Raw genomic sequence first — 22,979 nt, 5'->3', positions numbered from 1 at the left:
TTAGCTCAATGCCACTTTCTGCAGGAAAAAGGGCTTTTTGAAACAAAGGAGGTTTGATGTGATGGTGGTTTTTGTCCAGTCCTGGTGCCTGGGCTGCAGCACAGTCGTGGGCTGCACACAGCGAGAGGGGCTGCTGGGACCTGCCAGCTGAATTAAAAGACCTTGGCAAGTTTAATGCCTTCACTGGAAAATTTTCCTACTGAGAGAAGAGTGTTGGTGGGAGGTGGTTTGACTTCAGCATTAACTCTTTTATTGTTATTTTTCAACGTGCATGACCAGGGTCTCTTTATTAGCCTCCCAACCCCTCCCCAGAGTAAATAGCTGCAGAACTCGGGTGCTGAACACGAGGTTCTGTCTCAGGCACGGGGGAAATCAGCAGCAGCTGAGCAGCAAGCAGGAAAGGCTTTGTGTTTGTGTGGATCTCACTAAAATCCCTGTGGTTCCACCCTCTATCGATGAGTCACATTTCTAGCGCAGGTAAAAAAGGTTTTGCCTGCCTGGAGAGGTTTCTTTATCACCTCAAACAGGAGAGGGTTCAGGAAAATCCATTGAATTGGCATCCCAAGCACAGACCAGCTCCTGCCCAGCTGGTGTGGCAGGGATGCTGCAGGGGCAGCTCGCTGAGGGTCAGGCCATCATTTGTGTGCTGAAGAATGTGCTGAGGATGTGTTGCTGTGCATTGGCCTCAGGTGTTTGCCTTGGTCTTCAATATTGTGCTGTAAACAGGGATAAATGTAGTTTAAGGCAAAAAGTGGAGCAGGAACATCCAAATTTTGTGACTTTGAGTTCTTGCTTTTGTCTACTTTGAGCCTTTTGCTGCTCTGCTTCATGGGATTTTACTTGGATTGATGGCATCTGGGGATTTTCCAACTGGAACCCCACGTTTATATTCTGGATAAAGGAAATACTGATTTTTATTTTTTTTTAAAATCCATTACCATCCAGCTTCCAATCTCTTTGGTTTCTATAAGTCATCCTGTGTCTTACATTGGTTTTTATTCTGTAATATTTTCTGTGTGTAGCCTTCATTTTTCTTCTTTTTCCCTAAGTTCAGGAATGTTGGGTTCAAGCTGTGGTGTTCATGGTTCACTGTGCTGGGTTTTCCTGAGGTTTGTGGTGGTAAAAAGGGCTGGGTGGAGAAGTTAATTTCTGAATTCTGCTGCATTGCCCAAGTGTTTAATTTTGTTTCGGGTGCTTCTTTAATCTCTGGCTATGCCTTTGCTTTCAGATTAATGATATGGGAAAATACCAGCCCAGTGCTCTTCTCCTGAGTTTAGTTTGGCTTTCTTTGTTCCTTTCATTTTTAAAATGAAGCTGACCCACATCTTTATTTTGAAAGGCATTATAATCTGTTTATAAGTTACCAAGAATCTCTACCACATTGAGCAGTGAAAGCCTTTTAGATCTGGAATTGGTCATTCAGGGTAGGAGTCTTTCTGCACTTACAGCAGTGTATGTGGTTTAATGTTCCCATTGCTCCTCGTTCATTTTTATTCCTTTTGGCTTGAAATAATGGAATAAAGTAATTTGTGTGGAACTTAGGCATGCTGGAGAGTTTTCATTAGGCTTCACTGCTGTTTGTTCAAAATTCTGGAGGCTTAGGGAAAAAATCATCTTTTTTGAGCAATGCCCAAAAAACCCAGATTATGACATATTGCCATTTTAGTGCACTTTCTTGGCACATTCCCAGACAGAATAATAAAATTACTGAGCTCTCAGTAATATCCAGCATGGAGAATGTGTTCCAGCTGTTGAAGTGTCCAGCAGCAGGGTGGACTTCACCTGCTTTTGGAGACTCAACTTGCCAGCCATGCAGCCTGGGGTCATTGGCTCTCTGAACTAATTGTCCTGCCCAAAAATTCACTGTTTTGTGTGAGAACACTTAGGAAAATTTACTTTTATGTTTGACAAGATGTTGTCTTATCTCTGGTGCAGTCTTTTGAAGGGTTGGAGTCTGTGGTAAGCTGAGGCTGGGGGTCACTGGTGTTATCCACCCTGTCCCTGAGCTGAGAACTTGTGCTGGAGAGCAGAGAGACAGAGCATGATGTGTCTGGGGAGAAACACAGCCACTGACAGCCCCAAACCCTTTAGAAGGATTTGGAGAAGCATCCCTGCAGCCGTGGGTGCTGGTCCTGGCTGGCATGGCCAGGCTGTGTCACCAGTCCCTGCAGAAGACGTGTGGGTGTGGGTCTCCTTGCTGGATTTCTTGGACAATTGTGTCACGAGTGCAGGGGGTGGGAGAGAAGGGGAAGCAGAGTTGGCAGATCCCTCCAGAAGCTGAAGTTGGGGAATCCTCCACCCCCTGCTTCCTGCCCACAGGCAGAGCCCTGGCACGGGGAGGTCACAGGGGAGCACGAGCCCGAGGGCTCCCATGGCTCTGTAACCCTATGGTTTGTTCAGATGATGCTGAGAAATTCCTTCTGGCTTTCAACTAAAGCCTGGGAAAGGTTTGGGCTGCCTTGTTTTCTGTTAGATGTCCTCAGCCAGGAGAGCAAGAGCCATGAGAAATCTCAGATTATGGTAACAGTGACATTTCAGAGAGACTTGCCCTGGCAGATCAGTTTGTTCTGGGGGTTTTCACTACCCAGCAGTTTTTTGGATGTGGCTAAGTCGGTACCTGAGGTCTCTGAACTCTCCTCCTGCCTGGTGTTTCCTTTGGGACTAAACCCAGTCACCAAATGTGGGTGGTTTTGGACTGTGATGGGAGAGCAGCACAAACCCAGCTGAGCATCCACAGTTCTTCCACCCACCCTTGCCACGAAAGACATTTTTCTAAAACCAGAAGAGGAGTGAGGAGGAAGTTGCTATTAATACCTGGCAGAGGTGTGAATGGCTGGGGTCAGGTCTGGTGGGGAAGGTGAAATGTTCATCTCTGTCATGGTCCTCCTTGAAATCTGCTGTGTGGGACACTGGTGGTGTTGGATGGATGTGGATTTGTGTCTAGGCAGGAGGGGAAATGCTGACAGGAAGGTGACCAGGAGGAGATAGCTACTGGCTGTGGTTTATTGAACAAGCTGAGAGCATCCCTTCCAAGGCTGGGCCACCACATCACCGTTGCCTGTGATGTGATTTAGGTGTGTGTGTGTACCCTGTGATATAATCCATCTTTTGTTTTCTTAATTAGACAGGGCTTGCCAAGGTGTGGAGCAGGGGGGAAGTGTGTTTAAGAGTCTGGTCTGAAGAAGAGCCTGCTGGTGTGAGGAGAACGCTTTAAAGCCCAGGTGTGAGTGAAACCTGTTGCTTGAGATGCTGTTCACCCATGCCAAGAGGAGACAGTTTGGATATGAGCTGACTTGGTGGCCACTGGAGCTGGAGTCTCCTCCAGAATCTTCTTGCAGGATGTTCCTACACCTGTTCCCCTTCCAGGCTGGAGGAAGGTGTGGAGTCCCCTGCTCCTGTCACACACAGCAGTGCAGGCAGGGGAGGGGTTACCTCTCGGGGAGGACTTTGGAAGCCTGACTCCACAAAGCTGCAGACAACATGAAGAAATCCATCTGCATCCCTAAGATAAATCTGGTAACATTTAAAAGGCATGGGACTCCCAATAAAACATGTTTTATTGGCCAGTGCATACTTTGAAATGTTTCCCTGGGTTGGGCAGTGCTTTGATCAGATCTCATTACTCTGGGAAGGACTAAAGCTCATTTGTCCTGGAATGTTCTGAGCCCAGGGACCCAGCTCCAACCTTTGCTGCCATGGCTCTGTCCTCTGGACCCTCTTACCACTCCATGGTATCCCTTAGCATTCCGTGTCTCTGATCACTCAGGTCAGCGATGGCTGCTTGAACACGAGACCCTGGTGCTTTCACCTTGCCTGCCTTGTGCCCTTTGGGACCCTTCAGCAGGGCTGGACCTTGGGATGTTTTTGTGGCAGGAAGTTTGGAGGGTCCCAGACTTTGATTACAAATATGTTTGGAGATGAGAGAGGACAGCAAGACGAGTTAGAGCACAGAAAGTGCCTGAGCATGCCAAGCTCTTGGTTCTTGCTGCCCAGTCACTGGCCACAGTCTCGGAGGTCAGGAGGAGTGGGGGTGTGGGATGGGGTGTGAAGCTGAGTCACCCCCTGCTTGTGGAAGGAGCAGGGTGGGCAGCACCAGGCCCTTGGATCAACCTGACTGCTTTTACACTTGCCAGGCTTGAGTTGTAGTCGCTGGGGTCTCAGATGAGGATAGGAGACCACGTGAGACAGAAGAAAACCCACCTCTGTGTCTGCTGGTGGGACTTGTATCAGCTTGGGAATTTTTTTCCCTCTCCCACGCGGGCAGCCAGCTGTGTCTGATGAGAATCCTTCTTTAGCACAGGGGTTTACATCTGAGCACAGCCACCCCTGGAGAACTGAGCTGCCCTTCCTGAGGGGCAGGCTGGTGGCTGTCCCTGCAGGCGAGGCTGGTGGTTGCCCGTGGCTCCCCCTCAGGAGCTGAGCTGCCCCGTGCCAGCCTGCTCCCTGCACTGACACAGCCAGAGCATTAAATATGGATCAGGAGGAGAAAGCACATTCCCTTGCCTTCTATAAATAATTGCTGAGCTGTGGGGAGTGAGGGCTCAGTGCAGGTACAGTGGGGAATAAACAGGTGAGGAGGGGCTGTGGGGAGGGAAGAGCTGCCCTTACCCCTCGACAGCCTGGGCTGGCTGGGGGGCTCCCAGCCCTGTGGGTTTGGGGAGGATGCAGGATTTAGTGTCTGGCTGGGTGACCTGCAGTGAAGCTCTTTCTGCTGGGGCGCAGCTGGCTCCGCAGGCGCTGACATTTGCCTTGGAGTTCAAACAAAGATCCCTGTATTGGCTTTATTGGCAAGGCAGTGCCAGGGACACTGCTGGATGTGTCCTGCTCCCCTCCCACCCCTCTGTCTCCCTTCTTCGGGCAGTGCCTCTCCCAAGGAGGAATTTGGAGGCAAGGGACTCGTGTTTCCAGTGCTTTGTGTGAGATGTCAGCCTGGGGCTGTGAACAGTGTGTGGTTTGCTCAGAGAAAGTACAGAGCTACTACTGGCAGCATTTTTCCATCAAGGCAAGGGCTGGAAACCTCCTGGCATGGAGGGCTGGGCTGCTGGGAGCTGCAGCTGTGGGAGGAAAGTCTCTGTGTGGAGCACATGAAATAAATACATAAAAAGGGAGCAGCGTAGCGGCTTCCCTGAGCTGATGCAGTTTCTGTTCCATGCAGTGTTTAAGTGGAATTTCCTCATGAAAGACGGATATTCCCCTCTTCATGTGAGCATGGAGTGAGTTCTGGAGGTCTTGGGCACATGTCTGTATACTGGAGTTTGAGGAATAACAGCTGCATTGGGGATTGCAGATCTGTTAATTGTTAGTTTAATTTGTATTCCTATCAATATAAACATTTATTTTCCTTGTATATTTATCTGACGCCTTTAGACTCAGGGACATCAGACCTGGTGAACTCCTGAACTCCTCTGCCATGCCCTGTCTCTGCCTCCTGCTGCCCTGAATCCAACAGATCAGTCAAGTGCAATTCCCTCTTTCCTTCTTGCTTCCAGACCCCGACTGGGCATCCCACAGCCTCGGGATCTTCATCTGCTTGAACTGTTCAGGAATCCACCGCAGCATTCCCCAGGTCAGCAAGGTGAAGTCGGTGCGCCTGGATGACTGGGATGATGCCCAGGTGGAGGTACGTGCACCTGGGAGCACCAGGGGGTTTGGGCTCTTCCCCTTGCAGCCCTTTCTGAAGATGTGATTTCAGATGTGATTTCTAAAGATGTGATTTCACAACAAGTGTGATTCCAGAAAGTGTGTCTGGATGGTGAATGTGGGAATGAGGGCTGTGATGCTGATTGACATCGAGTGCCGATTTGGTGAAGGATTTGTGAGGGTTTCCCCCACCCCTATAAAAATGTCAGAGAAATAGCATGTAGAAATTACTAATTTTTAATGAGTTGTCTTCTCTTGCTTCTTACAATATCTCTGGTCTACCACCCCTGCCCAGCTCAGCTACTGCTGGCTTTGTTCCTCTTAAATTCACAGCTTGAAAAACCAAACACTCACAATATAAATTCTCTCTGTTTCTGCCCCAAACCATCCTAGATTTGTGTAGTGCTGCTAAAGGCACCAGGAAACCTTTCTGCTTTGACTACTGATGTTTTCAAAGGCATGAAGAACTCCACCAGTCGTTGATTTCTGTCTTCTGTGTGTAGAGTTGAGGTTTTTCTGAAAGCTGCACCTCATGGAGTTGTGTGTTTTATGAGAATAGGCCTTAGTGTTGCATGGGTATTTCCTTCCCTGATATTTCTTGGGGGAATAGTTTGAATATGTAAATATGAGAAATTCAAAACCATGACAATAATAAAAACAAAAAAAAAGCTTAGCTGCTTGTTACGTTTGTATACTTGGCATTTGACACAAAACAAAATGTATTTAGCATGGCTGCCTGGAAAACAATGGGGTTTTTATTCTTATAAATTGAGTTTTAAAAAATAAAATATATGAATAAGGAAATAAGGAGTTTTTCTTCGCTGAGTTCTCAACTAGCCATTTGTGTGTCAGAAGAAAAGGAGAGCTGGCAGGGGAGATATAAACATTATATATTGATTTGTTGGAAAGGAGGGCTGTCAAGTCAGACAGAACTTTTATATATTTATTTGCTTGTTTATTTATTTATTTGTCTATTGCTTCAAGCTCCTTCCTGAGGTAGCTGCAATGACTTTGCAAAAACAAAATCATCCTTTTGGCACAAGTGATGTGATGTGAAGCACAGGATGTGTTGTCAGAGGCTCTCACCCTGCTGGAGCTGTAACACACGGAGACTAAAACCCCGTGTGAGGTTTTGCCCTCTGGTTTCCTCATTCCCATACTGGATTCCTGGGAGCCATCTGATTCCCATGCCTGTGAGGGGGAAATGCCACTGTGTGCTGCCTCCTGCTCCTGTGGGGATCATGCAGGTGGGACTGGGACATGTCCTCAGCATCATTTTAAGCTGTAGGATCTCTAGCAATAATATCCAATATTTATTTCTGAGCCCTGGTTTGCAGGCACGGTTTTTACAGCAACCCTTCTGTGCACAGTCCTGGGCAAACCTCTCAGTAAGAGAACAGGTCCCCCATCCCAATAATTTTATTGCTCTGTAGAAGTAAAACAGAATAGAGGAGAATACTGTTAACATTTTTAAATCCTTTTTTTTTTTTCTCTTTTTACAGTTTATGGCCTCAAATGGAAACAATGTAGCAAAAGCAAAATACGAATCTAAAATGCCACCGTTTTATTACAAACCAACGTATCTTGACTGCCAGTAAGTAAAATCTTCTGCTGGTAAACAACATTTATTTGTTTGTGCAGCTGCAGCCTCAGATCTACTAATACTTTAGTTTAAGTATAATACTCTTTTTTTTTTTTAGCCACAGTGGAGGTTTCATTTATAAAAGGTCCTGAAAATGTTTTTCCTTCTGCATGCATATGGTAGAGTTTATGCTACGTGTGGGATCTTGTTTAATAAGTACAGTTGAGATGATGCAGGGGAGTCAATAGTTTGTCTGTTCCCCAGACTCTTCCGAGTTTCTAAAGCTACAAGAATGCCAATTTCTACCCATTGATTTCTTCTGTCTTTTCAAATCCCTCTTCTGCATCAAAGCAGAACTTGCTAATCTTCTGTGTGAGATCCTGGGTTATTTTTAATGCAAAAATTCTGGGGGGGTTGTGTTGGTTTTTTTTCACCTAGATGACAAATAATGTCCTCCATGAAGGCAGATAAAAGGCTGTGTGTCCATACAGTGTGGAGTAAACCTCCCCACTGGGCTGGGGTGGACTTGTAGAGCACGAAGCTGAGCAGCCAGAACGTGCTGTACCATGCAGGGTGCAAGGGGATGAACTGAGTTTGGCTTTTAGGGTCCAGTCCTGCTGTGTATCAATGTGTTTTTTTATTTTTGTGTGAGTGGAGCTGCCTGGCCTGACAAGAAAAGAGCATGCATTTATGTGATGTTCTGACCTCCAGAACCCCAGCAGTTTGGCTGTGCCATGTTGAGGCTTGCATGTGCTTGTCATGTTGGGTTTGGAGAAGCAGGATTGGTAGGAGAAACACAATTCTAGGGGATTTTGATTTTGTTTACTCCTAAGTCTCAGCCAAGTTCAGTTAGATGCTACCTAACTCAGGTTGCCCAGGAGCAGAGTTCTGGTTCTTCTCCATGACCTGAGGGGTGCAGAGCTGGTGCTGGAGGAGCGTGGTGGGGAGCAGGGATCTCAGGTGTGTCCTGAGATCTGGGGGCCAGTCACACCCAGCTCTCCTTGCACTGCTCAGCCTGAGACACAGCAGGAGCTGCTCGTGCTGTCAGGCAGCGTGGAGCCCTCCAGCATTCCCATCCCTGCTGCTGTGGGGCTGGCAGCAGCGTCTGTGCCTGGCTCTGTGCTGCTTTGGCCTCTGTAACTCAGCTTTGCTGCTGTGCTGCTCTCCCCTCCACCCTGCAGAGCTGTGAGGCCTGGCCAGCCGTGCCAGGTGGTGGCTGAGCTCCAGCCAAGCCCTGCCAGGGCTGTCTGAGCTCACAGGGACCCTGCTGGGGCAGCCACTCCACCCACAGCCCGTGCCCCAGGGAGCAGCACCGCGCTGGGAACCTGTGGGGAGCTGCAGCAGGGGATTGAAAGGGTTTTGGTGTGTTGTTTCCTTTTGGTTATTTACCGATTCGTTGGGAGGATGAGGCAAGGCCCATCTTTCCTGGGAGCAGCTGGAAGATTAATTTCTGACCCTTTTCTGGTCCCAGCTTGTGCCTGTTCTGCGCTGGGACAATTACCAGCCTGCATGGCCTGATTTCTGTACTCAGCCTGCAGCTCTGCTCTTGTAGGGGCTCTCTGGAGCAGCACTGCTGGGTCCCTGCCATAACAGCAGGGTGCAAAGGGATGGATGGGACCTCTCACAGGAGCAGACAATCTCCTGACACTGCTGCAGGATCAGCAGCTGTGGGCACATTACACCCTGGGAGTGTCTCAAGGATGCTGTGCCAGGTTGTGTTTTCCTGTCTGTAGTTCAGGGCTCTCTGTGCCTCTCAGCAGATGCATGCTAAACAAGTGCAGGGGAGTGCTGCTTTTTACAGGAATGTATATTTAGCTTTTTCCCCGCCTCGCTGCAGTCCAGTCACTGCAATAGCATGAGCTGTTCCCTGCTCACAGCCCTGGGAAACATCGCCATGGGTGACACCTCCATCCAGCTCTGGCAAGGATTCCAGCCATCTTCTGCAGCATCAAGAGGTTTTGGTGCTTCTAATTCCAACAGCAGCACATGCTGGACAGCTGCAGTGCCTGGACAGCTGTTTGTTCATTTGAAGCTTAATTTTATAATGCTGTTTCTGGAATCCCTCTGCTTTGGTTGCATGAAGAATTGTGAAGTTCAGGGCAAGAGGGAGAAGTGCTGCAGTGCCAGCTTGTCGTTTTTCTTCTTGCCTACAATGTTGTGGCTGTCTCTTTGAGAAATTCACGCTGTTTGCTTGGTGCATTTGGCTTCTGTATCCTTCAGAAACCCCACTGTGGCTTCCTGGTTCTGCATGACACTTGGCAAAGGTTAGAGAAGTTGGAGGGGTGCTCTGGATTTGCCCAGGGAAAGTTTACCAGCTGTTCATAGATAAAAATATTACCTGACCAAAAGAAAAAAATCCCCTTCTGTTCTTTCCTCTTATCTTCTGTCTGCCAGCACTGACCCATGCCCCAGGGACAGTGACCAGAGCAGCCAGCTCCTGCACCTGTGGGGAATCCCTGACACTGAAATGAGTCCCAGACTCTGGGCTGTTCCTACACCATGCAATGTTGGCCCAAAGAGCTGTGGGTGTGGAATTTAAACCACAAAACCTCTCCTTCGATGTTCACAAGTGGTCAAGGCCCAGCTTGGTACACCACAGCAGCAGATGGAGAGCTGTGATGTGGATTTTTATGGGGCAGAGACATTGCAAGCACACGGCTGAGTTTTGAGTCACCACTCAGTGGCAGGTACTCACTCTGGAGTAAAAGCAAAGGAAAAAGTTGTTGTTCAGTCTTTGACTTGGCTGAAAACTGATAGAAGACAGTGAGATAATCTCTTACTGGGCTTTTGCAGAACTGGAAGTACCTCCCTGTCCCTGCCCAGTACTCACCATCCTTTTCTGTTGCTGGATTTGGGAATGCAGAGCCTCATCCTGTGGAATTGCGAATGAGCTGCCTTGCTCTGCTCCTCTCTCTGTGCTTGGACAAGTGGGAGCTACATCTGCTCCTCATGCAGAGAGTTCAATGTACTGACTGTCAGCACAGAAAAACGGGGCAGAAGGAGATGGCATGAGTTGTGCTGGGTGGTTGTATCTGGAATGAGCTGAGACATCAGTCAGAGAGAGGTGCACGCCTTGAGGAGTCATCCATGTACTCATCTAAAGAACAACAGTTATTAGCTGAAGTGGCTGTTCTTCTTGATTAAGATGTGCAGAGGGAAAATTGCCTGGTAGATCTCTGGATTTATTTTATTTTTTTTAAATAGTTTAAAGTTTGGTACATTTGGTAGAGGAGCAACCAAGCCCATCACCTCAGCCAGATGTGAGATCAGCATGGCCCCCTCCTCTCCCATGTGTGGGGCACAGTGGCAATCAGGAAAAAAAAAAAGTCAGTGTTTCTCACCACTTCCTCTGTCACCTTCTTTTGCCAGTGCTTTATAGATAATAAAAACGTTATAAAGACTTTATTACATAATGCCCAGAGGGGTAAGATTGAGTTTTGCTCAGGCTTCTTGTTATTAATAAGTGTTTTCAGATCTTACATTCACAGCTTTCAGAAGTGCCTGATGCCTTGGGTGTGAAGTTTGAGGTGCTGTGGTGTGGCCACTTGGAGTGGCTTCTCATCAGCTCATTCCCAAGTGGTGGAGCCTCCTGTGGTGGCTCAAATTGGCCACTCAGCCTTGGGAATTCTTTTGAGTTCCCCCAGTGCTGAGATCTGTCCAGTCCTTCAATCCTGACCAGCCACGGGGTTTTCTCTTATTGTTCATTTTCACTTTGCTGTTAGCTTGTAAACCTGTTAATTCATATTGATTCCTTTAATTTCCAAAGGAAATTGCTACAAGGTTAAGGTAGTACTGACAGAGGCTGTTTGCTACATGTTTTTAATTGGTGTTTAACCATTCTGAAAAAATACTGTTGGAGTGAACTGGGCTGTGCATGTAAAGCAATCAAACAAAAAAGGAACCAGTTAGCGTTTTAATTGAAAATGTTGTGATTTTGCATGCTCAGAACCAGTTTTAACTTCTCCAAATCCATAATGCAAGGGTTTTATGCCTTGAGAGCCAAACCCCTGTCTTTTTGCTCTCCCCTGGCAGCTTGCTGTTGGGTGCTGGTCTTGGTAGGGGATGGCACATCAATGCTCAGGCTCTACAAGCTGAGGTGATGCACAGAGAGCCTGGAAGAAGCCTCCAGCTGTCTCATGCCTCCACAAAGCTATTTAAAAGCAAGTCCTCACAGCAAGAACTTACTAGATAGGAAAGCAGTGTGAAGCTAGACAGGCTTTTAGTCTGTGCTGCAGTGGCTCTCCTTGCAGTCTGAGCAAAGAATTTGGATTCAGACTTAAAGTTTCATTAAAGCAGTTGTTGGACAGAAACCTGGCATAGCTGCATCCACCAAGCTGCCTGTGGAAAGCAGATTGGCTTTTGCTGGAAAACCTCTGACAAATTCCAGAAGCTACAAATTTGCCTTCTGGAAATGGTATTTCTGCATGACATTCATTTCTTTTGTCTTTCTTGGACTTGATGGTGTCTCACAAGGATGCAGTTAGACAGTGGTAGTGTGTGGTGTTTGATGTCTTTTGGGCCACTTTCACCTCTGGCTGGGGTTTCTTGTCTGTGATATGTCTCCAAAAAAGCCACAGCGGCCGTGCAGCATCTGTGGGTGTGCTCTGGAGTGCATCAGCCAGCCCAGCTGAGAGCCCTGGGAAAAAATAAACGGGAGACTCTGAGTTTGGCTGGCCAGCACCTCCTCCACACAGCACTCTGAAGCTGTGCAGCCACAGTTTGATATTAAACTGCTTGAGCAGCTTTTCCTGTGGTGCTTTTTGCTGTGAGCTTTGAGTAGGTGGGACCAAGATAAAACTGCTCCAGTGGCTTCTTCTGGAACCTTCCTTGCTGGCCCCCGGGGCAGAGCCCTTGTTTTCATGTGGGTGGTCAGGAAACAAGTGCCTCCAATGGTGTTGGCAGTGCTTTCTCAGCCTCTGGACCTGCTGCCTCCTCAGTCCTTTCCCATCTGGGGGATGAATTTTCCCTTGTTTCGTTGGAAATGTGGATTTCCTTAGCGTTTTCTTTTATTGAGGTTTTTTTTTGATTTGCCTCTAGGTTTTTGATGAGTACAAGGACTTTTCTGTTCTAATTGCCAAAAAATGACAAGTAACCAGCAGCCTAACAGACTTTAGGTGGGCTGTTAAAGCTTTTGGAGTTGATCCTGAAAGCTGTGCATCTCTGCAGTTTAGGAATGATGCACTTTCCATTTTCCTAACAAATACAAATAATATATTTGCTTATTTGCTGTATTATCCCATCACCAGAAATGCAGTAAAATACCAGGGGACTGTTACTACAGTCCTTTCTGGTCACAGAACTCCTTTTGGAGCCAAAGGGGGATTTGGATGGAGGCTCCTGTGTTGGATATGTGATGTCTGCCCTGGGTTATATACACACATATTCATGCCTGGAAAAGTACATTGCAACTAAAACACAGCAACAGATATTTTTAAAGCCCCTGAAAATATACTTAAATTAAGATCAGGTCAGCAGTCCACTGAAAGTGGTGGCTGTTTTCATACAATCCCTGCGTGGTCTGAGGGTCTTCTGGATGGTCCCTGCCCTTCAATTGCTCTCAGATCCTGTAGGTCCCAGGACACATTCCTGCTCCTGGATGAATTCATCAGAGCTGTGCTAGTGAAACTGGGGTTTAGCACCAGCAGGATTACATCTAGTCCATGAATGTGGTCAAATCCCTTCTCAGCTTCTCTTTTGCAGTGAAGGGAGAGGTGAACTCCTCGCTGTCCTAGTTGGGGTTTTGTTTTGGTTTCTTTTACTGGAGTTGTTCTGCTTTCTATAAATAACCACTGGAGCAGAAGCTGCAGCTGATGGACTTGCTCTGGGTTGTCCAAACTATGGGCTGCTCTCGCTGTGTCCTGGGTTTTGGGAAATGATTGCTGGAAGACCTTGGGTTTATGATGATAAGGAAAGGGAATAATGTGTGCAGTGCCAGGAGGCTGCTGGGATGCACAGCTGGGTTCCTGTGTGCTCTGGGAGCTGCCATCGCAGCCACTTGTGTTCAGGGCCAGATGCTGAGGCCACCAAGAGCACTGTGCAGCTTCTCAGGGTTCCCTCTGGGCGTGGTGTGGCTGCCCCGGAGGTGCCCTCTTGCACAAGAGCTCTGCAGGCACTGCAGGGTGCTGTGGGCAGTGCTGTGGGCTCTCAGGCCCTGCAGGGAAGTGATCCCCCAGGGATGAGCCCTGCAGTGGATCTGGTGAGCGATCCTACAGCAGGAGTGTTTTCCCACTGCTGCAGATGAATCTTAATTGATGCTGTATTTAAAGCCCCGTGCTGGAAGGCTCGGAGAGACGCGGAGCAGCTGCAGCTCCTGCTGAATCCACTGACGTCAGCTGGAGCCGAGGGTGGTGTGAATTTTCTTGCTCCCAGTTCGATCCCTAATCATCTTGTTGAAAAGGCCCAAGTTTGGCTTCAGTGCTAACAAGCTGTCCACAGCAGCTGGCCAGGAAAAATTGCAAGAAGGGTATTAAATTCAAGTATTTGTGTTTATTTTATGATTAAATTTTGGTAGCTCTGCTGATTAGCGACACCAATATAGAACAGGCATTCGAGTGCCACCTTTTGGGTCATCAGGCTTCCATGTTTGTGGATATCAGATCCAGAAGAGGCATCCTGCTGGAGCCAGAGGAGCCCCCTTGGATGCTGGATGGCATTTGAGCAACCCCATAGCCGAGGAGTTGGAATTAGATGACCTTTAATGTCCCTTCCAAGCCTTTCTATGACTGTACAAAGTGCACCTGAACCTCCTGAGGATGGGTTGCACCCAGGGCAGAGCGTAGCACAGGATGGCAGCAGAAGGGAGATGGGTGTTCAGAGGTCACAGTCAAACTTGCAGATGTGTAACAGGAAAAGAGCAGAAGGGGAGAGGCAGACTCGGTGCAGTGTTTCCCTTACAGCAGGAGCTGACAGCTGGGTTTTGGGGGCAGGGAAACACCGGTGCTCCCCGAGCCTTGGGGAGAAGGCTGGTGCCCCAAGCAAGGAGCTGACACAATGCAGGGAACAAAATCTGTGTAATTATTTCCTCCTGTATTGCCAGGAAACCAATCACAGGCACAGCTCTCAGTGGATAGTGCCTTGCAGATTCATTGAATGTGTCTGCAGTACCTGCAGATGAATTTTCATAAGCGATGTTGGTGTGTTTATGTTCTTGGAGCATTCTGGGATGTGTCTGCTGAAATGATACCATTTAGTTTGCATAATCAGCAAAAAAGAAAAGGTGATTAAGCATAGGAATAGTTTTCATTGGCAGAGAAGTTGATGTGTTGAAATCTGATGGTTTTACAAAACACACCCAGTGCCAGGGATCTTTTACTGTCTTCAGTGTAGGCTGCTCCAAAATGTCTGCTGTGAAGCTGGGATAACACATGCCTTTATTTCTGAGTGTGATCTGCCTGCTTGGGCTATTTAGGGCTCTAGGGCAATTAAGAAATAAGTTCAGTTAAAAATGGTTTGAAGCAACTTCCAGCATATTCTAGATCAAAGTTACTTCATTGGTTCAAGCACTCATGCTGAAATAAAATAGCAAAAAAAAAAATAAAAATTATGATCTTTGGGTATTTTTTTCCTTTTTGGAAATTGAGGTCTTGGTGTATAAATCATTGGTATCATTTCAGTATTAAAAGTAAAGGACTTTTTAATCATATTTGCTGCCATGGATCATAGATTGCTTTCTTAAACTTGGCACTGTGGGCTGTGAGTTTGGAAGAGCTTGGCCATATGGGTTTACAGCACCTTCTGCTTCTGTATTGATATCTTCAGGGCAATCACCTCTCTTTGGTCTGTAGTTGGGTTTTTTTCATTTACTGACCCTGTTCTTCACTGAAGAACGTGGTCTGAGGAAATTAGGTCTAAAATGTTTCATATACTGAGGGATTTTTTTACAGAGGCTTATTGGGTGGGTAGGGACAGACTGTTCTGCTAAATCTGTGTATTTTTTAAAATTAAGTTTCCAGTAAAATTGGATGTACAAGGAAATGATTTATTGTTGTTCAACAGGAAGCAGAAGAAACTTTGACTCCAGACTGTACAATGCAATTTTTGGAAGACTTCTAAATCACACTTGTGTTTTGATTTAAGAATTAATGGTTCTAGCTTCTTTGTTAGTGTATCTTGGACCATTTTTCCTTTTCTCTGTATTTTTTTTTCCAGACTGCTGCGGGAACAGTGGATCAGAGCCAAATACGAACGAAAAGAGTTCATCCACAGTGAGAAGCAGGAGCCTTATTCTGCAGGTAGTGAAAGACACTTTTGGCAGATAAATTTTTTAATATCCAGTACCTTCCATTTTCTTCCTCTCTGTTTTTATGTTCTTTATGTTGATTATTGCCAAAAGATGTTATTAAGTAGGAAAAATAAGTGTGGCCTTTTGCACAAGATCCCTCCTGGCATATTTGATTTGGAATATTGGGAATTTGGGTACCTGGTGGAAACAAATCATTTGTGGAGAGTCCTTCTGTAGAGTTCCACGGGCTGTTCACCAGGAGCAAGTCAGACCAAGCACCAGTGGGTTTGTTTCTGGGAGCAGGAGCTGTGAAGCTGGATTGAAGTGGAGATAAAGGACCTTTGTGTCCTCAAGGTGACTTTTGCTTTGGAGAGATGAAGCCTGGTCTGGGTGATGTTGGGTGTGTGCCCCACATCCCCCACTCTCCCACGGATCTGCCACTGTCCTTGCACAATCCCTGAGGTGTCAGCAGTGGGACCTGGTCTCCCTCCAGCACACTCAGTGCTCTGCAGCTGCAAAGGTGCAGCTCGTGTGACAGAGCTGCAGGGTCTGAATGTGTGACATTTCAGCAGGGTCACAGGGGCCTTGCAGGGGGCTGGGGTAGTAGAGCAGTGAATTGGGTGATTTTCTTGCAGAAGGGCAGGATTTGAAGAGGGGATGCAGAGCTTGACTGTGTTTGTTGTGTGGCTGCACCAGCATGAAAGTGCATGAAATTAGCTGGGTATTTCTTTGCTATATGTAAGTGGCATTTAATTTATTCTGCATATTAAGTAGTTGACACCAGCTATGTGCTCAGATGACTCTGGGATAATTTTATTAGCAAAGACCGTGTTACAGATTAAAGGTTAAAATATTATTTTCATGATGCTTTTCAAGACTAATAATATGTAGGTAGCTCCAGCAGTTTGCTGTTATGAAAACCACAATTAAATTTTGATCTCATACATTCTCAATTTATGTTTTGAGCATTTCAGCTCTGCTGTATTGTGTACATGAGGCACAGTGTGTGGAGAGTGTCCATATTCATAGAGAATGGGTTTGGTGAATTTTTATTTAAGATTTTTTGAAAAGCTCTCTGCTGGAGTCGGATGTGTTCTATTAACAATAAATAGTTTGATTTCTTAGATAACTTTGGAATGTATCTGCCAATGTGTGTATAATACCCACCCAAGAATAATGTTTCCAGTTTCTACTGTGCAACTCCTGGATATAAAAGCTGCGATTCAACCAAGTACTTGAGGAAAATGCATAATTTTAAGCACATGATGAGTCCTTTCGACCCCAGGAAGAGTGTGTACCTGGTTAAAGTGAAGTAGGTGCTTCAGTGCTATGTGGGAAGAAGGGCAGCGTGTTCTGAGCTCTCTGAAAGATATTATAAGAAGAATTCAAAGGGGAGTTTATTTTAGCAGAGTAGTTTGTAGGTGTTCTTCAGTAATGTGGCTGCATAATATTTAACTGCATGCTGAAATGATAGAGTTTTCTCACCTCTCTTTGAAGTTCAAAAGCCATTAAATGCAGAATAGAAGAGAAGAGGGTGAGCCATTTTCAGTGAGCAGTGCTCTGGGAAGGAGGAGAGGAAGAGAAGTGGGCTGGTGAGCATCATGTACATGGTATATAAGTGAGTTTAGGCTGTGAATTGTCTTTGAGAATGGCACTATCTCCAAAATCCAGCATAGGAGCCACCCAAATGACCTGTGCACCTGGGATGTCATTTGCTGATTCTTCTGGACAGTAAATTCCAAGGGGAGCTTTGGCCAGGTGGCTCCTCCTTAGGGGGACCAGCTCGATGTTACAGCAAAACAAAGCTGGGGATGCACACACCAAACTCCCAGTGCCAGCTTTCCCCTTCTGCTGCACCACCACAGCCCCCAGGTGGAGCTGCCCACCTGTCCCTCACCCTGTGCCAAAACGTGCTCCTTCTCCCAGCCTGTCCTGCAGACCAGCTGCTGATGCAGTTTGCAGCTCTTGGGCTGGGAGCTGCTTGTTTGCTGGGATTGTGTCCTGAGAAGGGAGCCCAGGGAACACCCCATGTGCTGTAGGAAAGCAGCACACTGAACATCACACAACCCTTTAGGCTTGAAAAAGACCCTTAAGATCATTGAGTCCATTAACCCTGCACTGCCAAGGCCACAGCAGAAATGTTCCTGTGTGTGTTGGACAGTTCTTGCACCATGCATGGGGCTGTTTTGTCACCGTGCTGTGCCTGGGGCTGACACAGGCTCTGGGCTGCTGCTTTTTTCCACTGTTGAACAAACCCAGGTGGCAGCTGGGCGCCCTCCTGCCCACCCCACATCCATTTGTGTCTCAATGGAGTGAACCTGTATCTCTGTTTCTTCCTGATGCTGTCTCAGAACATTTTTCCTCACCCTCCTGAATTCCCTGGAGCGGTGTCATGTTACCAGTTTCTAAGCATGAAACATTTTGTTGCTAATAGAAATGTCAGTATCCATTTTCTCATGTTTGCTGGAAGATTTAATTCCATTTTCCAATCCCAGGGGCTATTTTGCATTCTGATATTTGTTCAATAATTGCATAAAAAATAAGAAAATGCTATACTGGAATAGTTTTGAGCAACATCCTTTTCCAGGCAGCCTGATGAAACCCTGGCCAGAAATTCAGTGTCTTTCAGAATATCCTTTGGGGAGAGACTGTCTGGAGCCTGTGGTGCCAAGCAGAAGCTATCACAGCTGCACTGCCAGACTAAGGAGAAATGAGCCTTGGGACAGGAGTGTCAGATGTGCAGGTCAGGGCTAAGAGAGTGCAGGGAAGCCAGGCAGGAGGATGCAGCAAACTACAGCTGCTGGGGAGGAGGATAAATAAGATAAATAGGATAAATAAGAGGCAGTGTGGGATGCAAAGGCAACAGTTGCCCCAAAGGGTCTTGCATTTGTCCCAGTCTGCTGGGAAACATCTGCCTCAGGAGATACAGAGTGATGCCAAGGTAGCAGGATCAGAAAGGGAAGCAAAGACACTTCCCATGTGCAGAGATCCCTGGTGTGGGCAGCACTGAGCATTGAAACCAGCTCTTCAGCCATGGTTCTGGATCCATGGGTCTTGGTTCAGTCCCTAGATGAGATAGCCCCTCTTGGGATGTGCTGTTGTACAATCACAATCACAATCACAGCCACTTACCCTCGGTGGGAGATGACAGTGGAAACTCCTGTAATGGAGATTTAGAGTTCCTTGCTCACCTTGGAAGCCTTGGAGCACAATCCCATGTGCTGTTCCCAGCTTTCAGCTCCTCTGCACCCTGTTAGTGTTTCAGACTGATGGTTCTGTTGTTAATGACTGTATCAGCACCATTGATTTTAGAGTGAGGAGTCAGTCTGAGCTCAGATGGAGCAGTGAGATCAGTAAAACTGTGATTAAATGTTTCGGTGATCCACTATCGATTCTCAGAGACACCCTCTTATGCATTTGAGCTCTTCATTCAGCTCTACTATCAGCTAAATAATTTGTTTGCCCTAGCCAGACTTCATGAAACAAAACATTATTTACACCCCAGCAATCCTAATTAACACCATGGCCACATCCCTTTCTCTAGCAGTACATTTCTTGTACAACAGCACAGAATGATACCAGTCTGAGACTCTCACATTAACGTGTTTCAGGTTGGCTTTATCCCTTCTGGTAAATGAACTGGCAAAATTACTGTCAGTCTCCAGCTAATTGTCCCTCCTAACAGAGTTTAATGGGGCATGGGTGCTGAATTCTCCTAGAAACAGGGACAGTTGTAATTGCCATCAAAGTCTGGATCTGTATCTCAAGGCAATTGCAAGGTTTGATAAAATTTAAAAATATTTTGATCATTTTAAAAAAGCTTGGTTGTTTTCCACTGCTGTTGATAGATGGCAGTTAAGGCAATGCTTCCCAGAGGACCTGCTGAAAATTCGTTCAGTTGAGTGCTCTTGATTTCTCTTAATCAAGGGGATTTATTTTAACCAAGGGAGAGGTGGGGGAACCAAAAGGGAGTAGTATTTACAGGGCTGGAGAGCTGTGATGATATAAACTGGTCAAGGTGCAGCTGCTGTGGTGCATCTCTGGCTATGGATCAGAGAATGGAAACGTGGCCAAGAGAGGGAAAAGGGGAATTGTTTGCTCTTTGAACTTTGACTTCCCTGCTTTCATTCACTGATCTTGGGAAGCTGGGGCTCCTCAGCTGATAAAAATTGTCATAGGTCCCATGAAAGTGTTGGAGGAATCCAGATTTGCACCAGGTGAAGGTTTAAACCCTGTGCTTTGGGGTGGGAGTTGGAGGACTGGGATTATTTGACTGGTAGTTCCATAGATGGGTGGGATGACCCATCTATGGGTTGCAGAGTAAAATAACGTGGTGTTACTGCAGCTTGAGGTGGTCTGTGAGCTTTCACTGGAGCTGCTGAGAAAGCTGGAACACACAGGCAAAATTTTGAGCATATTAGCAAAGTCAGTGATGGTTGGGGCTTCAGGCTCTGTTGGATTGTATTCCTGTTTTATAGTGGACTGGATCATATTGTCACTGTTCAGGTGAGCTGTGGTTTATTCAGGCAGCATTTCTCTGAAGGTTCCTATTTCCCTGTACAATCTTCTGTCAGCACCCTAAGGATTACTTGGCTTATGTTTTGTTTCCTATTTGTCTGCAAATATGATGGCAAAATAAATTTTGAGACATAAAAGAACACCCTAAAATAGTAAAATCTGTTAATATGCACTTTCCATTCCATGAGGCTCTTGCATAATTCGGGCAGCAGTTTGAATTAATTTTCCTCTGCACTCACACAGTTGGAAGGAGCTCTGACTGCAAAGCACTGGAGAAAACACAGGGGACACAAAAACGTCCTTTCTCAGTGTGAGGAAGAGACCCTTATTAGCTCAGTGTGACCTGCAGTGATGTAATGCAGTTTATTTTGGGCCTCATCAGACAAAACAGTGAGCAGTGTTGCAGTTAAAATCCAATTATTTTAACTGACAGGCCTGTTCCTCTGCTGTCTCTTACCCCATTTCCTCCAGCTAGTGAGGAGCTGTGGGTGTCAGAGCGACACCAGCTCTGCTGTGGGTTTTTTCACCCCCTCAGAAGCAAATTACAGGGCTGAGCAGCACCCAGGAACAAACCAGTGCCAGTGGCAGCCTCAGAGGGCACGGGGTTTTCCACACATCACACAGCCCAAAGCACTGAGCAAAGAAATAAAGCATCAGCTTGAGGGCTCCTGGTGGCCTTTGCTAAGCCCTGAACATTCGTGGTCTTTAAGGAGATGCCTGTGAAGGCACACAGAGCCATCCCACCCCTTTGCTGTGCAAGCAGGTGCAGTGAGACCCAGGGGTGGAGGTGGCATGGGGACAGGAGGTGTGGTGACACTGGGAGGGAGGATGGATGCCTGGGGACAGCCCCTGTGGGTGCTTGCAGGAAGAAAGGGTGGGAGTGGAGAGGTCTTGCAGGCTCAGGGGACCAGGGCACCTTGTGTGCAGTCTGCAGGGTTTTAATGCTGCACACTGCTGGGGTGAGTCGTGGTGGAAGTGCTGCTCCAGAGGTGTTTTCCCCAGGGTCCTGTCACATACACAGGCTGTGCCAGTAAATCCCTGCCCTGCTCAGGCTTGGCTGTGACTCCTGTGCTGCTGGGAAGGACCTTTGGACCAGAAGAGAAAAGGTGAGAAAGAGCAAGGTCCCCATTCAGGGCACTGTAGAGTTATGAGGCAACAGTGTTCCCAGATTTGGGCTCCTGTGAGAGGTGCTAGAGAGGCAAAGGTGAGTTGTTGGGGTTTTTCCCTATTTCTTGTGCTGGTTTATGCTGTCTGAAAGTCTTTATGTGGAACACTGCTCCATCCCACTGGACCTGCTCCGTGGTCAGAGCATCACCCCCGTGGGTAGGGAGAAACCCTGTGGGAGTGACTTGGTAAGGCTGAGACACAGCTGTTGTGTGAAACCAGCTCTTTGCAAGTGGGGAGAAGCACCACAGGTCCTCCCTGCAGCATCCTTTAACTGCTGACAAGACACTGGACCTGCATCTTAAATAAAAGAGTTAAAATAAAACTCTATTGCTAAAGTGTTGTCAGCTAAATCAGGAGCTGCTTTTAGCACTGGGAAGGATTTGAGCCAGCTCATGTGTGTGGTCAGGATGGTAGCCAGCTGCCATCTCAGCTTCTCTCATGCAGACCAGCAGGAAGATTTAATTCACTGTTGTTTTTTCCCCTAGTGCAGCCCACATCTTTGGCTGATGTTCCTCTTTATATTTCCACCGACTCCAGGGCAGCTCTCCTGGCTTTTCCCAGGTGAAGGTGTGAGCATGGTCAGGGTAATGCTGTGCTAACACAGAGCAGGATGGGGTGTGGTTGGGGGTAAGGTGAGGGCAGGGAGATGCCAGCCCCTCACAGAAGGAGGGGCAGTGCCCCACCACAAGGGTAGTTCATGAGGATGATTTTTAAGTGTGTAAATTACCCCGTTGCTTTATAAGTGAGAAAGAGAGAACAGCAACTCTGGGGAGCCACATCTGGCTGAAATTATCCAGGATGCTGAGAAGCCAGAGGGAAAGATGGATGAGCAATGCTCACAGCAGCTTTGGTTCCTTAGGAAACAGAGCTCGCAGGAGCAGTAAGACAAACCAGGAGATAAAACCACCATGTCAAGGGTTATCAGCAACATCTCGCTGGGCTTTGTCCAGGCAGTGTGCTGCAGGAGAGGGCAGTGCTGCAGAGCCAGGTCACCTGCTGGGTGCCCTGGGGTGTGCAGGAGCATCCCACAGCCTCTGGGAGCTGGGTACCACTGTCTGCTTTGGGCTGGGTGTGTGTGAAACAATCCTCCACCGTGTCCATGCTGTGGCTGCCGGGACGAGGGCAGGGCTTGTGCCTCACTTCTCTGACCTGACAAGGGACACAAGTACTTCAGCATCGTTTGGGGATTCTTTTTCTTAAACCTTTTCTCCCTTCCCCCAGTTTCTTACGAGCTTTACAACATCTCCTCATGCTAAAAATAGCCTTTGGTGTGGGATTGGAGCCTGCCCTTTGTTCGAGGGGCTGCGACACCAGCCCAGGGCAGTGTCCGAGTGTCTGGGGCCAGAGCATCCTCCAGTTCACATCACCAGTTTGTAAACAGGCCATGAGTGCCCTGTTAGACAACATCAGTTTCCATTCCCTGCTCCAGCTGGGAGCTGGAAGCAGCAGAATCTTGCAGAGCAGGTGTGATGGTTGTGCTCGTGTGCCCAGCCCCGAGCCGTGGCCATGGACGTGTTTCTGCTGAGGCCAGGGGGGTTTGAAATGCCACTGTGTGAGCACCAGGTCATGTTAGACTCTGAACACCACAGTAAAAGCTCTAGTGCCACATAATGCTGCAAATTTATAAAGGGCCTTTAAAGCCCTGGCTGTGTTATGTGTCTGTAAAGTGAATAGTATTGTGCAAATAAAGAGTTTATTTTCCCCTCATTCTGCTTTTTTTTGCTGGCATGTTTCCTGTAATGCCAGTGGCTTGCCTCCTGATTTACACCATATATAGAAATGTAGAAAAAGCCTAATTATAATTGGCTCTTCTAACATTTTGTGAGTTGAACTTCTGAAAATACTGGCTGC

The 22,979-nt window shown here is 47.2% G+C and overlaps 1 protein-coding gene across 1 annotated transcript in view; it reads left to right on the top strand.

The window, feature by feature from the left end:
• The window catches only part of ADAP1 (ArfGAP with dual PH domains 1), a 46,330-nt gene that overhangs the window by 4,678 nt on the left and 18,673 nt on the right, over positions 1-22,979 (top strand). Inside the window, exons 2-4 of the mRNA XM_015643026.3 lie at positions 5,490-5,620; positions 7,143-7,234; positions 15,371-15,453. Coding sequence (XP_015498512.1) covers positions 5,490-5,620; positions 7,143-7,234; positions 15,371-15,453 — 306 coding nt within the window. The remainder of the gene's footprint in view (positions 1-5,489; positions 5,621-7,142; positions 7,235-15,370; positions 15,454-22,979) is intronic.

The sequence above is a fragment of the Parus major genome, chromosome 14 (assembly GCF_001522545.3).
Source record: "Parus major isolate Abel chromosome 14, Parus_major1.1, whole genome shotgun sequence".
In the NCBI taxonomy this organism is placed as follows: domain Eukaryota; kingdom Metazoa; phylum Chordata; class Aves; order Passeriformes; family Paridae; genus Parus; species Parus major.
The sequence above is the reverse complement of the archived record's forward strand: the minus strand, read 5'-3'. Positions and strand labels throughout refer to the sequence as shown.